The 15,739-nt window shown below is 42.2% G+C and overlaps 1 protein-coding gene across 6 annotated transcripts in view; it reads right to left on the bottom strand.

Annotated features, from left to right (window-relative positions):
• KCTD3 (potassium channel tetramerization domain containing 3) overlaps positions 1 to 15,739 on the bottom strand; it is a 70,264-nt gene that overhangs the window by 50,456 nt on the left and 4,069 nt on the right. For all 6 annotated transcript variants that reach the window (XR_007131153.1, XM_047754579.1, XM_047754580.1 and 3 more), the window contains exons 2-8: positions 13,986 to 14,039; positions 13,693 to 13,738; positions 11,963 to 12,036; positions 4,002 to 4,060; positions 3,654 to 3,734; positions 2,600 to 2,740; positions 2,067 to 2,157 (exon numbers count right to left, since the gene is read on the bottom strand). Coding sequence is in view for 5 of the 6 variants with exons in the window: in XM_047754579.1 (XP_047610535.1) it covers positions 2,067 to 2,157; positions 2,600 to 2,740; positions 3,654 to 3,734; positions 4,002 to 4,060; positions 11,963 to 12,036; positions 13,693 to 13,738; positions 13,986 to 14,039 (546 nt within the window). In the remaining variant the exon portion in view is untranslated. The remainder of the gene's footprint in view (positions 1 to 2,066; positions 2,158 to 2,599; positions 2,741 to 3,653; positions 3,735 to 4,001; positions 4,061 to 11,962; positions 12,037 to 13,692; positions 13,739 to 13,985; positions 14,040 to 15,739) is intronic.

Raw genomic sequence — 15,739 nt, 5'->3', positions numbered from 1 at the left:
TCACCCAGTGGGTTAAGGATCCAGCATTGCTGTGGCTGTGGTGTGGGCCAGCAGCCACAGCTCTCAAAGGACCCCAGGTACGGCCCAAAAAAAGACCAAAGAGAGACCAAAAAAAAAAAAAAAAAATCTTAAGTGGAATATAAGCTCCAAAAGGCCCACAATCTACACACTCCCCATCAATACATTAACATGTTGTAAACTGAGCAAGAAAAATATAAGAGTAAAGCCTAACAATGTAGACTATTAATGAATACACATGAAAGATACATAGGGCTTTACTTTAGGGTGCTAATGTTCCACTTTTTAAGGTTTTAGAATTTATAAATTTATAAAAAGCTGTGGGAAAACAACTTGTTAAGAAAAAGATTACGCTCTTAAAATAATGTATTTTCCTTTCTCCTCACATCTTTTTATTGCCATTAGGTTGAATGATATAACCGTACATGAGGAAATCTATGATGTCCTTAATTCTTTCTGTCACTTTGCACAGGTATATTGCTCTGAAATCACTGACTTTCGGTGAAAGCAAAGAGAACGCCTGATCAAGAGCAAACACAGGAGTTCCCGTCATGGTTCAGTGGTTAACGAACCCAAGCAGTATCCATGAGGACATAGGATCGATCCCTGGCCCTGCTCGGTGGGTTGGGAATCCAGCGCTGCTGTGAGCTGTGGTGCAGATCTCAAACGCAGCTCAGATCTCTCGTGGCTGTGGCTGTGATGCAGGCCAATGACTACAGCTCCTATTAGACCCCTGGCGTGGGAGCCTCCACATGCTTCGCGTGTGGCCCTAAGAAACAAACAAACAAACAAACACAAAGAGAAGATGCAACAGCATCATCTTTCTTAAATCTGTCACTAAGTGAGTCAAGTTTCGTGCAATACATGTGTCCCTGGTCAGCAGCGTCCTGGCACTACCGCACAGTAACACTGCCCAAGCTGTCACCCCTGGATAACGCGGCGTAACTGCTGCGCAGCTCCTCCGAATGCCTCAGCAAAGAAGTGTACACAACATTTAAAGGAACAAAAAAAGTGAAATCTAAAAGTTTTGTAATTTAGATCCATAAGCTGGTTAAGTACAAAACAACAATTCTAAAAAAATCTTTTTTCAAATCAGCCTCACATCATATTAAATCATCCTCAAAAAAAAATCATCCATACTGTTCAATAAATGATATAAACAATACAAAGAACACTCTCAAAACAGCAAAGTGTGCACCCAATCTCAACTGAAATGAAAATATAAGGTGGAGGGAGCTCCCGTGGTGGCACAGCAGTAATGAACAAGACTAGCATCCATGAGGATGCAGGTTCGATCCCCGGCCCTGCTCAGTGGGTTAAGGATCTGGCGTTGCTGTGAGCTGCGGTGCAGGTGGCAGATGCGGCTCAGATCTGCCGTGACTGTGGCTGTGGCTGGTGGATACAGCTCTGATTCTACCTGTAGCCTGGGAACTTCCATATGCCATGAGCATGACCCTAAAAAGACCACATCACTCTGCCCACAAGGGTCCTGCTGAGGGCCTCACTCCCAGCCACATCGTGCTTATGGCTTATGGCGAAGGTGTCCTCGTTCTCCCCGCCGATCGAGTACAAAAGGCGCTCACCACAGGCCAAAACGACATCAACAAGGCTGCCTCATCATTGTCTATCATCAACGATTCAGAAGCTGGATATACTGAGCGAGGGGGCCCAACTTCAAGATACCTCAGCTACATCACAGCTTCAATACGGCCCGTACAGTCTGAACCAAGAGTAACAGTTACCAAATTAGTTGTAAAAATAAAAGTCAACTACATTTCATCAGGAGACCTAAAAGTGGGGAAAATATGGAAGAAAAACTTTGATGACTAAAATAAGCAGCTCCTGGAGTTCTCTGCTGGCCCAGCAGGTTACGGAGCCAGCACTGTCACTGCCACGGCACAGCTTTGATCCCTGGCCCGGGGAGTTCCACGTGCCACAGGCAAAACAGAAAGTAAAATAAATAGCTCTTAAATCCATAAATGTAAAATCACCATTATTAAAAACTACCACCCCAAATAAACAGGAAACCATGAGTAACTACACAATACCTGTAGCACACGGCAAAATGGGCATAGGCAGCTACGATCCAATTGTGATGTCCAGCTACGATGAGCACCTTTCGTGGATCCACCGGAAATCCTGTCGATACCAGATAAAGACGTACTTCATGCTCTCAAGAAGGGGCGGCAAACTGGCCAGCAGGCCAAGTCCAGCACTTGTCCTCTTGCGAGAAACAAAGCTTTGGGGCTGGCACACAGCCATGTGCACTTGTTTACACAGTCATGGCTCTCATGCTGCAATGAGAGCGGAGTGGTTCCGCCGAGACCCCGGCCTCACAAAGACCCACCTGCTCACTGTCTGCTACCTTAGGGAAAGAGTCTGCCAACCTCTGCTCTTAAGATTTAGAGCAAAGAGAAGACCACATAGTTTTTAAAATAAACACTGTATGTTAAAAATGAGACTTTTTAAGATATACGTGGTATAGATTAAAAAGAGATAAAGCAAAAATCCTATCTTTAAAAATACTCAATATCATCTAGAACTAAAAACACTCATTTTTATTTACAGCATCTTTGCTTACCCAGCCTAACGGCCTCTTCTGCACTTCCAGACACGACAGGCTGAGTACCACCTCCTCGAGCTTCACTTTCTGTAAAATTTAGTCCATTCCTTGAATCAGCAGAGGACCTGGCTGTGTTGTTTATTTTACGACTAGGAATACCTAGAGAAGGAGATATGTTTGTTTATAAATTCATCCACCAAAAATTAACAAGTTAACATTGTGGCTAAGAAACACGCAAACAAAAAAATGTGAATTTCATCATGGCTGACATCTCTATCTGCCAATACAGCAATTTACAGCAAATACTTGCCATAAAACACAGGATTAAACTGTTTAAAGATAAAACTTTTTCAATACCTTTCTAATAGTTATGTTACCAATAAGAAGTAAGGCTAAGCTTTGCCACATTGCACTGGCTCCGGGTTACCACATCAAGCCCTAACCCATTCGGTCTGTCCCTCTCTTTACATTTCTGGAACGGTTACTAAATGGTAGGTCCTCTGCACTACTTTAAGCTGCTCTAGGGCTGAATCGCCCTCTACTTTCAAACATCTCGTACTTGGCAGGGGAGCCCTCTACAAAATGAAATCTTGTTCCGAAGGCCGCTGTTCCAGGTAAAAACCAGCCTCTTCTCACTGAAGCAGGGCGGGGATGAGAGGCAGCCCACCCGCCTCTGCCCCGACACCGACAAAGCTCGGCCAAGCCCCTGGGTCCACAAAGGGGACGGGCCAGCAGTTCTCTAAACACAGGGCTCAGGAAACCTGGCCATGGCCAAGGCCAGCCTGACGGCTGCTTCTGGAAACTGGGTTGTACGAGACACTGTCGCACCCCTTCGCTGTTGGAGAGTTGATGGCAGAGCAGACCCCGTCTAGCTCACCAGCCTGTTTGGTCCTTTACAGAAAAAGGGCGGCTACCCTAACACACAGGATGACTTGACCTGCGTTAAAATGGATGGCCTCACCACCTCTAGTCGATTTCTAAGTGAGAAGCTCGATACGCAGGACACGGATTCCCGCGTGTGCGCACTTCCACCTGCGTAACGACGAGCACTGAGGAAAGGAAGCCGAGGTACCTGGCGGAGGCAGGTAGCCGTGGAAGAGGACGCTGCCACAGGACGAGCGCTCCAGCTCCTCGCACAGCAGAAGCCTCCTGACTGAAAACAGGGCGAAGCGAACTGGTCAAGGGGAAACAGAAACACGCTACCCCGCTTTTACTTTCGCTAGTTCGAGAGGACAAGGAAAGAGAAGGAACATGGTCACGTTACCTCCGTTGACACCATCTTTTTACTATGAAAACCCACAGAAAGCAAGCACTCCTGGTCCATCAAAAACTACAAGCTGATATAAAACACATTTCACGTGGGCAAGTCTAGTGCTCCACGGGTCACATCATAAATATGAAATATTAGAAGAACACATACCTAACGGAGTGATGCCGTAAAATTCCGCCTCGTGCCTCAGAACACTGATGCTCACTCCCCTGGAGAGAAACAAACAAGAGCCCTCAATCCTCTACCGGCGGCAACCTGGATCATCCTCCCAAGCAGAGCGAACAGTAGCGGGTTCGTTTTTGGGGGGGGGGGGCGGTGGGGGACACACGCGGAAGCTCCTCTGGTGCCAGGGACCGAAGCCCTGGCGCGCGGCGACCCGAGCCACGGCAGCACCGGACCCTCGCCCTGCTGAGCCGCCAGGCAAGTCCCAGTGCAAGGTTCTTAAAGTAAACGAGGTCGGAAGGTTTATGTTTTAATTGAAGGCTAAGTGATACAATGCTGTGCTAGTTTCAGGCATACAGCAAAGGGATTCAGCTATACATAAACTTACTTTTAAAAATGTTTAAAAACTGATGCCTCAATTGATTTACAATGTTTGTTATTGTCAAGTGCATAGCAAAGTGATTCAGTTATTCACAGACTTACATATTCTTCTCGGAGCCGTTTCCCTTCCAGGTTATCACAAGATACTGAGGATAGTTCCCTGTGCTACACAGGAGGTCCCTATTGCTTATCTACTACTTCATACTTAGTGCTGTGTACACGCTAAGCCCAACCTCCTAAATTATCCCTCCTCCCCTCCCCCTCTGGAGGCGATAAATTGTCTTCTCTGATTGTGGGTCTATTCTGTTTTGTATATAAGTTCATTTGCATCATTTTTTTAAGATTCCACATACGACATCACCTACTTGTCTCCGTGTCTGGCATATTTCACTTAGTGTGCGCATCTCCAAGCCCATCTATATTGCTGAAAATAGCATCATTTCCTTCCTTCTTTTTTACGACTGAGTAATATGCCATTGTGTTTGTGTGTCTGTGTGTGTGTATACACACATACACCACACTTTCTTTATCCATTCATTACTTGATGAACACTGAAGTAGTCAAAGGGCTTTAGAACTTACTTTGCCCCTAAGATCCTTAATAATTTGACAAAGTCTAAATTAAACTGCACTCCACCAAGAAAGAACTATTTCTTACTAAAAAAAACCCATTTGTATGTAAATGAATTGGATGACTAAATGAGAGGATAGGGCTTTATAGGGTTAGTATAAGTGATTCTTAATAAGTATCTAACAAGGCAAACAAGAGTGAAAACCATTCTTATGGTATTAATTGCTTTTAACTTTTTATCATAACTTGTATTTTAACCTCCCCACTTACCCTGTAAGCTCCCTGCAAGCATGATCTACTTCTGACTTGTGTTTATCTCACACAGTGACTACCACAGTGCCCATATACAATGGTTACGCAATACATACTTGGTGAATGGACAAATGATACTCTTCTCATCGGAAACCAAAAAATGAAAGATAGAACGTGGGGAGGGGGAGGAGGATCAGTCTTAAGATGGGCTATTGTTATCCAGATAAAGATGTTACAATTAAGTAATATGAAAATAAGAAGTAAAAAGAACGAAAGCTTAAGTTTAAAATGACTCATTTTAGGTTGTTTCAGTTAGAAACTGTGCTTACTTAAAAATATTGCCTGGGCAAAAAAGGGGGGGGGGGCAATCGCTACAGAGCTCATGAAAACCAAAAAGGATGATAAAAGAATACTATGAACAATTTCATACCCACGAATTTTTTATTTATTTTTGGCTCTTTATGGCCACATCTGTGGCATATGGAAGTTTCCAGGCTAGCAGTTGAATCAGAGCTGCAGCTGCCAGCCACAGCAACACAGGATCCAAGCCATGTCTGTGACCTACACCACCGCTCACGGCAACACCGGATCCTTAACCCACTGGGCAAGGGCAGAGACTGAACCCACATCCTCGGGATACTAGTTGCTAAGCCACGGCAGGAATTCCCCCGTGCCCACAAATTTGATAACCTAGATGAAATGGACCAATTCCTTAAAAGCCACAATCTCCCAAAACTCACACAAGAGAGAGACTATCTTTTTTTTTTTGTCTTTTGCCTTTTCTAGGGCTACACCCTCAGCATATGAAGGTTCCCAGGCTAGGGGTCGAATTGGAGCTGCAGCCGCCGGCCTACACCAGAGCCACAGCAACATGGGATCCAAGCCGCGTCTGCGACCTACACCACAGCTCACAGCAATGCCAGATCCTTAACCCACTGAGTGAGGCCAGGGATCGAACCCGCAACCTCATGGCTCCTAGTCGGATTCGTTAACCACTGAGCCACGACGGCAACTCCAAGAGAGAGACTATCTCAATCTATCTGTATGTATTCAAAAAACTCAATCAAGAATAACTTTTCGGAGTTCCCATTGTGGCACAGTGGAAACAAATCCGACTAGTAACCACAAGGTTGTAGGTTTGATCCATGGCCTTGCTCAGTGGGTTAAGGATCCGGCGTTGCAGTGAGCTGTGGTGTAGGTGGCAGAAGCAGCTCAGATCTGGCATTGCTGTGGCTGTGGCATAGGCCAGGAGCTGTAGCTCCAATTGGACCCCTAGCCTGGGAACCTCCATATGCTGCAGGTGTGGCCCTAAAAATCAAAGAAAATAAATAAATAAAATAACTTTTCATAACAGCAAGTACCAGGCCCAGGATTCAGGATTCAATGGTAAATGCTTCCAAACATGTAAGAAAGAAATCACACCAATCCTCTCAATCTCCTTCAGGGAAAAAAGAAGAGAGAGAATACTTCCTGACTCATTTTATAAGGCTCATTAACTTAATACCAAAACCAGAAAAAGATCACAAGAAAACTACAGACCACGCTCTCTCATGAACATAGACACAAAACAACAAAATATCAGCAAATTAAATACAAAGATGTATAAAAAGGAATATATACCACAACCAAGTGGGACATTTACCCCATGAGTGGAAGGCGATTTCAATAGTGTAAAGTCAAGTAACATAATCTATCACGTGAACGGACCAAAAGAAAACAAACTCATGTGATCACATCCAGTAGGAGCAAAAAAGCATCTGGAATTATCCAACATCCATTAACGACAAAAGCTCTCAGTAAACCAGGATTAGAGGGGAACTTTCTCATCTTAATAGACTTTAAAAAAAAAACTATAGTTAAGTTTCCTGGTGGCTCAGGAGGTTAAGGATCCAGTGGTGTAACTGCTGTGGCAAGATTCAATCCCTGGCCCAGGAACTTTCACATGCTGTGGGCACAGCTCCCCAAAAACTCAAAAAACAAAAGAAAACAACACTATAGGAGTTCCCGTCGTGGCTCAGCGGTTAGCAAACCCCATTAATATCCATGAGGGCACGGGTTTGATCCCTGGCCCCCGCTCTGTGGGTTAAGGATCCGGGATTGCTCTGAGCTGTGGTGTAGGTTGCAGACATGGCTCAAATCTAGCGTTGCTATGGTTCTTGTGTAGTAGGGTGGCAATTACAGTTCTAATTGGACCCGTAGCCTGGCAAACTCCATATGCCATGGGTGCAGCCCCAAAAGACAAAAAGACCAAAAAAAACACAAACAAACAAACAAAACACTACAGCTAACATCGCATTTTTAAAAATTTTTTTTCCTGTCTTTTTAGGGCCATACCTGCAGCATATAGAGGTTCCCTGGCTAGGGGTCGAATCAGAGCTGATGCTGCCAGCCTATGCCACTGCCACAGCAACTCAGGATCCGAACTGCGTCTGCAGCCTACACCACAGCGAACGGCAATGCCGGATCCTTAACCCACTGAGCAAGGCCAGGGATCGAACACACATGAATGCTATTTGGGTTCGTTAACTGCTGAGCCATGACAGGAACTCCGCGCTACATCACATTTAACGGTGAGAAATTCGAAGCTACCCCACTGACATCCAGTTGTAAGGAAAGAATGGTCCTTCTCACCACTCGTTTTCAACATCATACTACAACTCCTTACTAACATGACAAGGTAAGAAAAGCAAATAAAAGCCATATAGATTGAGAACAAAAATACCAAAGTGATGATCACAGAAGATACAATTATCTCCATAGAAAATCCAAAAGAATGGACCAAAAGAGCCTCCTGGAACTAATAAGTGGTTACAACAAGGTTGCAGAATACAAGGCTAATATCAACTGCTTTTCAATATACCAACAGCGGACAAAAGAAACTTTAATTTAAAAACGTAACACTATTTATAGTAACACCCCCCCCAAAAGAAATACTTAGGTATAAAAGCTAACAAGATATAAATAAGATCTATATGAAGAGAACTCCAAAACTCTGATGACTGAAACCAAAGAACTAAAAATAAAAGTTCAAAGAAGATAAAATAAAGAGATGTTCCTAATTCATGGAAAGAAAGACTCAGTATTATTAAGACATCCGTACTTCCCTACTTGATCTTATTCAAGGCAATCCCAATAGAGTCTACTGACTTATTTACCAATATCAACAAACTGATTTTAAAGTTTACATCGAAAAGCAAAGGATCCAGACAGCCAACATGACACTGAAAAAGAAGAACAAAGTTGGAAAACTGCCACTATCCAACTTCAAGATTTACCATAAAGCTAGAAAAATCCAGACAGCATGGTACTAGTGAAATAGAAAAATAGATCATCGAACAGAACGGAAAGCCCAACTGACATACAACAAAGGAGTAAAGGCAAAACAAAGGAGTTACTAACAGTGCTGAAACTGGACATCCTCATGAAAAAAATCAGTTCAGACACAGACCTTAAACCCTTCAAAAACATTACTCAAAATGGATCACATGGAGTTCCCATCATGGCTCAGGAGAAACGAATCCGACTAGGAACCATGAGGTTGCGGGTTCGATCCCCGGCCTCGATCAGTGGGTTAAGGATCCGGCGTTGCCGTGAGCTGTGGTGTAGGTTGCAGAAGACACAGCTCTGATCTGGCGTTGCTGTGGCTCTGGGCGTAGGGCGGCGACTACAGCCCCGAATGGACCCCTAGCCTGGGAACCTCCATATGCTGTGGGTGTGGCCCAAGAAAGACACACACACAAAAAAAAAAAAAAAGGATCACAGACCTAAATGTAAAATGCAAAACTAAAAACTCGTAGAAGATAACAGAGGAGAAAACCTAAATGACACTGGGGAGAGGGACAACAATCTATGGGCAGAATAAGGACGAGCTAGACTTCACTGAAATTAAAAGCTTCTGCTTTATGAAAGAAGGTCAAGAAAATGAGAAGACAAGCCACAGAATGTGAGAAAATATTTGCAGAAGACACATTTGATAAAGGACTGTATCCAAAATATTTACAAAGAACTCTTAAAACTCAACAATAAGGAAACAAATTCGATTAAAAAATGGGCCTAAGACCTTAACCAAAGAAGATATCCATGTGACAAATAACACATGAAACGGTACTCCACATTATGTATCGTTAAACAAATGCAAATTCAAACAAGGAGTCACCACTACACATCAGTTTTTATGGCCAAAATGCAGAATCCTAAGGCCAACTGCTGACCAGGATGTGGATCATCAGGAACTGGCACTGCTGGTGGGAAAGCAAATGACGCAGCCACTGTGACAGACAGTCTGCGGGGCTCCTCTCGAACGAAACACACTCTCAGCACACAATCCAGCAACTGCACTCCTTGGGATTTACCCCCAAGAGTAGAAAACTGATCTCCGCACAAAAGCCCACACATGGGCAATCAGAGCAGCGTTACTCACAATGGCCAAAACTTGGAAGCAACCAAAATATCCTTTTCAGCAGGTGAGTGGAAAAACAAACAGCAATATCCAGAGAGTGGAATGTCATCAGCACTAAAAAGAAATGACACGAGTAGACACGGAGGAAACTTAAGCGTCTACCGCTAAGTGAAAGGAGCCAGCCGCAGAAGACGACACCCCGTGTGACTCCAGCTATGGCATTCTGGAAAAGGGGAAATCACGGAAATAAAAAAAGACCAATGGTCTCGGGGGCGAGAGAACCACAGGCAGGGCAGAGGACTCTTAGGGCAGTGATGATGCTTTCACAATGTTATAAAGATGGAAACGTACCACTACACATTTGCGCTAACCCATAAAAATGTATCACTCCAAGTGAACCCAGCGAAACTACAGACTCTGGGTGATAGGCTGTCCATGTAGGTTCATCAGTTGTTTGCTCGGGGGGGGGGGGGGCCTCATCCTGGTAAATGACATTAATAATGCAGGAGGTGCTGATAACGGGGGTAGGGGCATAAGGGAGACCGCTGCCTTCTTCTCAAATTTCTTTTCTAAAACTACTCTTGAAAACCAGGAAGAAAAAAAACATTCCCTGGGCCTAATAAATACACGTAATTGTGATTTTAAACTGCATTTATTTGTGAAATCGGTTGTAATTAGTTTAACATAAGAACAGTTAAAACTTTCTTATTTCAAAACCATCTGTGTCAATAGCACAGTAGCACTGGCTAATTACGAGGTGGCTCAGGACACAATTACGAGTCCCAGGGAGGATAGACAAATATGGTAATGATGACATAGTGTGATGGGGGCAATTAAAAAAAAAAGGAGGAGTTCCCTTCATGGCGCAGGGGGAACGAATCTGACTAGGTACCATGAGGCTGTGGGTTCAAACCCTGGCATCAATCAGTGCGTTAAGGATCCAGCATTGCCATGCGCTGTGGTGTGGGTCGCAGATGCGCTCGGATCCCAAGTTGCTGTGGCTGTGGTGTAGGCTGGCGGCTACAGCTCCGATTCAACCCCTAGCCTGGGACTCTCCATATGCCGTGGGTGTGGCCCTAAAAACAAAAGACAAAAAAAGGAGAAAACAATTCTCTTAATTCCTCCTCACCTTCTCTAGGAAAGTACTACCTTTAAGAGCATCTAAGTTTGCTAGGCTTTCTTACGTGAAATAAAGAAGCGAGTTGTAAGAAAAGTAGTGAAGACAGATACATAAACTGCTTCTGCCTTTTAGGGGTGATTTAATCATGGATGAGTCACAAGGACTCTGACTAATAACTTTAGGTTCCTTTAATCAAATGCTAAAAATAATTCTAGTCCAGATGTAAGTAGTAATATACTTCCCACCTCCACCCCAGGCCAAAAAAATAGACAAATGAAAAGCCCCGAGAAACTCTTTATTACTTCAATAAACATCTATTGCGCAGGCAGCTACTACACATGATGTTTTGACAACACTGAGGATACACAGGGAACAAACCAGACCAAAAACCTCTGCCTTCAGGGAACTCATATTGTAGTGACTATAAGCCAAAAGTTACATTCTAAAGAAGCAGACTGAAGCTTACAGCAGCTTAAAGAAACAATCAGAATTTTAAAAGCTGTACCTAAGAAAGTAATAATACATCCATAGTAAAAAATCATTAGGAATATATGAAATAAAGGAAAAATAAAACACAAATTACAGTATAATTCCTCATAGGAATCTAGACTATGGCCAAGTTAAGAAACAGTTTAAACGTTATTCACTTGCCCAAACAAAAACATGTGCTATGTGCCAAGCAGCACGCCTGATCCTGCAGATTCACAGTGAACAGGGCTTGTCCCTTTAGAACGCAAAGTCTAATAGAAGACAGACTCCTGGAGTGGTGGCAGGACAGGAAACCACAAATACCTGTAGCAGGTACACATGACAGAGATGACCAAAGTGATCAGGTATAAGCTGCGAGCAGAAAGGGTTAAAAGTGTTGCAAGAAGAAACTGATCAGGGGCTAGAGAGCCTTAAGAAACATCAAATGCAAATCCTTAGCCATTAATCCAATAACATATTAAATAAAAGTTTTAAGCAGAGTTATAACCAGATTAGATTTATAGTTTCAGAAAATAACTTGGGCTACAGTGTGAAAAATGAACTGAAAGGATATAAGAATGAAGGCAGGGAAATGAGTTAGGAAGCTGTTAGAGGAATCCAGAGGAAGAGATTACGGTGGCCTATATTAAGCAAAAATAATCTTGAGGGGGTAAAAAGAAAAAAATACTTTCTTTCATAAAATACATCCCAAACCATACCTATCGAAAAAAATTTACTTTAAAAATATACACTTCTTACCTTAAGTCTAGCTCTTTCGTCCGAAGAAAATTTAAAATGGGTGCAAATGCTGCTGGATCTCTATCAATAAATATCTGTAAATAAAAAATTTTATCAATTTTATTTTCAAATTAATAATTCAACTTATAACTTTAATATCTGTAATACTAACTTAGGGAACAAATACTGAATTATTTATACTCTATTTCCTTGATTCCACTCTTTAATTGTAATGTTTCTAAAACTGAAATGCAGTCATAACAATGCATTTATGTAGGGCCAGTGGTGTCTTTTCCTCCCCCTGAAAAGCTATTATTAGATTCATAATGTTTTAACATACAGGAAAAATGGTATCAAGTAAGTCAGTTTTCTCATTTCATTTCATTTTCTAATTCACTTCATTTAGTGAAAGGGATACCGAAGGGAAGATTTCTATCTGAAATATTCTAGAATTCAATAAATCCTCTGAGAACATTATGGATGAATATTACTTCATTATTATCGTCCAATCACTAATTATTGGTGATAGTGATTTTGACCTACATAATCTGTGATTCATAAGCGAAGCACTAAAACAACAATATTCTTTATAATACACGCAGGGACACTCAAGGGAAGTAAACCTGCACACTGCTATCCAAACTGGCAAACAGTGTTAGTCTCACAACACGTGTATACACAGCATCTCCATCTCCTCACGGGGTAGGGGTGGGGCGGAGGGTGGCGACCACAGCAAGATTTTTAAAATACATACAACACCAAAGAATACATACAGGGGAAAATAAAATGCTTAAAAACCATGAAATACATAATTAGTGACTTTTAACAGGAATGTATGCCAACACTATTTTGAACCAATTACAAAAGCTCTACCCATAACATTGAACACCTTTTAAAGCTTGTAAGTCAATCACACAGCAGAACAGGAGCAAATAATAAAGCTCTTTAGCTATGAGCAATTATTATATACAATGAATGAGGTTCTTCTGGCTTCATAAATTCCTGCTTTTGTTTTTTTATTAGAATCAATCGGAAGTTGAGAAACACCCCAGATTTGTGGAGATGGTATTACTGCTGTCCTTTTTATAATCTCACAGGGACATGGTTGGTTGTGTTGCTTTATTTCATCTGCAAATCTGACACCTTTCATCTGCAAAAATAAGCACCTCTGGTCAGCGTTTGTTGCCTCCAAACTGAAAGCCTTATTTGCTTTTGTGAGCCCAACACTTTTACTTTACATGCTGTTGTGTGCATTATAGATGCTTTTTAAATGTACAAACCAATTTTCTTGTGCAGAAATTTCAATAGTTCTTTACCCCTCACTCCACCACTGCTGCACAGTCCAGAAGGTTCGTCTCCAAAATAAGAAATCGTAGGACTTTACTAATTTGTAACAGCTTACCATTCTAATTCAATACCAAAATAGTTTAGTATTTATATTCATCTATTTACAGCTAAAGTTTCAATTACGGATTAAAAGAAGTATTATTTCCTCTTTTGACAATTTAAGTTCCTACCTTAAAATCTAATCATGAACACTTAAAACTGCTACATGCAGTACTGTCAATAATTTCAGGAACTTTATTCCTACGAAATTAAAAGTTTTAAGTACATATACTAGCTCACTTCATTTACTAGTTATTTAAAGAGTAGTTTTTCTACCTTCTTAGGGTCACTGAATACTAAAGATCAAACATTATAAGCATTATTTGATCTAATTTAGAAATATACACCAACATTATTATACTCACAGCACCAGTTTCATCTCGAAGTGTTGAAATTCTTCCACTCAGCAAACTAGAAGTCATTAAGATAAAAGTTAGTTCTTAAAATCTGCATATGAATAAAATGCCTTAATTCTTTCAAATGCCAAAGATCAATACAAAGGAAACATCCTATTTCCAAAGTAAAATAACAATTAAAAAAATTCTACTTTAAGAGTTAAGATTTTTATTCAATAAATTAAAAAATTCAACTGGCAAGGAAAATTTTTAGTAAATAATTAATGGCTTAAAAAAAAAAACTAAAGAATTATATGAAATACCTGGAAAAAAAAGAATCTGGAATCCACATAAGCGTTTGTCTTGAGGTACTAAATCTGCAATTTAGAAGTATTTGGTATAAAGTGAGGACATGATTTGAAATTTTACTGTTAGTTAACTTGCTTTAATACACGAATTTACAAGTTGTTGCATAGCTATAGCTCTGTCAATTATACTCACATTCAAAATTTTTAAATTTTGTTACTTTCAATTCAGAGTTAAGATGATTCCAAGAGCTCTCAACAAAATCAAATAATTTATTCACTTACACATAAAGCTTCCTAAAACATCATTTTCTAGCATGCCAAAATGCTGAATGACCCACAACTAGCCCACCACGCCAACTCTCAACTTTCCAACATGTAAAACTTAGCCCCAGATCATGTTTCATCTCTCCAACCTTCTCTTTAATGGCTTTTCCAAATACTCTATCCTATGTTATCTTTTTGAGCTCACATTAATCCCATTGTACATTATGCATTTAATTCTTTATATGTAGTCTTGGGCTATTTGCAACTGCTGCATTCATTCATTCAAAAATTACCCAGTGAACTGTTTTGAGAATAAGCATCATTTGATCAAGTCTGCTTAGTATCACCAACTTTTTTTTTTTTTGGTCTTTTTTTAAGGGCCGCTCTCAAAGCACATGGAGGTTCCCAGGCTAGGGGTCTAATTGGAGCAGTTGCTGTCGGCCTACGCCACAGCTCACAGCAACACCGGATCCTTAACTCAGTGAGCGAGGCCAGGGATCGAACCCACAACCTCATGGCTCCCAGTCAGATTCGTTTCCACTGCACCACGACGCGAACTCCCCAGTACTCCCAACTTTGAGGGGACAATTTATCAAAGTCTAGCGTAACTGACCACGACAAAACAATCAACAACTGACATGAACTGGCATGAGAAAGAGCACCATGTAGGGCTCATCCAGGCCAGTACTTGATGTCTAAGGCTCAGACTTCAAGTCCCCGAGAAAGGAGCTGAAACTCCAAAGCCTCTGGCCATGTCTCACTGTAATGCCCCTTCTCCCACCTGGACCAGCCTTGCTGCTCACTCCCTGCTGGAGGAGGAATGCCACCCATTCCTTACCTGGCCACCGCATAACCTGTTCCCCATGCAAATACGGTCTCCTCCCCAAGACCAATCAGAGGACCAAACTAGGTCTCCAGGCAGGTCTGCGCTGTGGGGTATAGAGAGGGAGTGGGGCCCCTCTTTTTAACCTGCGCACAGGTGAGTCCTCTCTCTCCCTCTTGGAAAACGTACTCCGGCTTTAATGAGTTTGTAACACGTCTGCCTTTCCAATGCTTTGCTACAGCTGGACAGGGACAGAGGAAACTATCAATCACACTGCACTGTGGATCCCACCACCACCACGTGTCCTCACACAGAGGACAGCCCACCACACGTTCCCTCCACAGTCAGCTTCTAGCATTACATGACTTTTTTTTTTTTTGTCGTCTTTTTAGGGCTGCTCCCAGGGCATACAGAGGCTCCCAGGCTGGGAGTCGAATCAGAGCTACAGCTGTCAGCCACAGCCACGGCCACGCCAGATCTGAGTGGCACCTGCAACCTATACCATAGCTCACGGCGGCAACACCAGATCCTTAACCCACTGAGCGAGGCCAGGGATTGAACCCAAGTCCTCAGGGATACTAGTCAGATTTGCTTCCCCTGAGTCATGACAGGAACTCGACATGACTGTTTTAAAGACTCTCCAGTGCCCATTAATCAGGCCAAGAAAAGAGCCAAACACTTT

Source organism: Phacochoerus africanus, chromosome 12 (assembly GCF_016906955.1).
Source record: "Phacochoerus africanus isolate WHEZ1 chromosome 12, ROS_Pafr_v1, whole genome shotgun sequence".
NCBI lineage: Eukaryota > Metazoa > Chordata > Mammalia > Artiodactyla > Suidae > Phacochoerus > Phacochoerus africanus.
The sequence above is the reverse complement of the archived record's forward strand: the minus strand, read 5'-3'. Positions and strand labels throughout refer to the sequence as shown.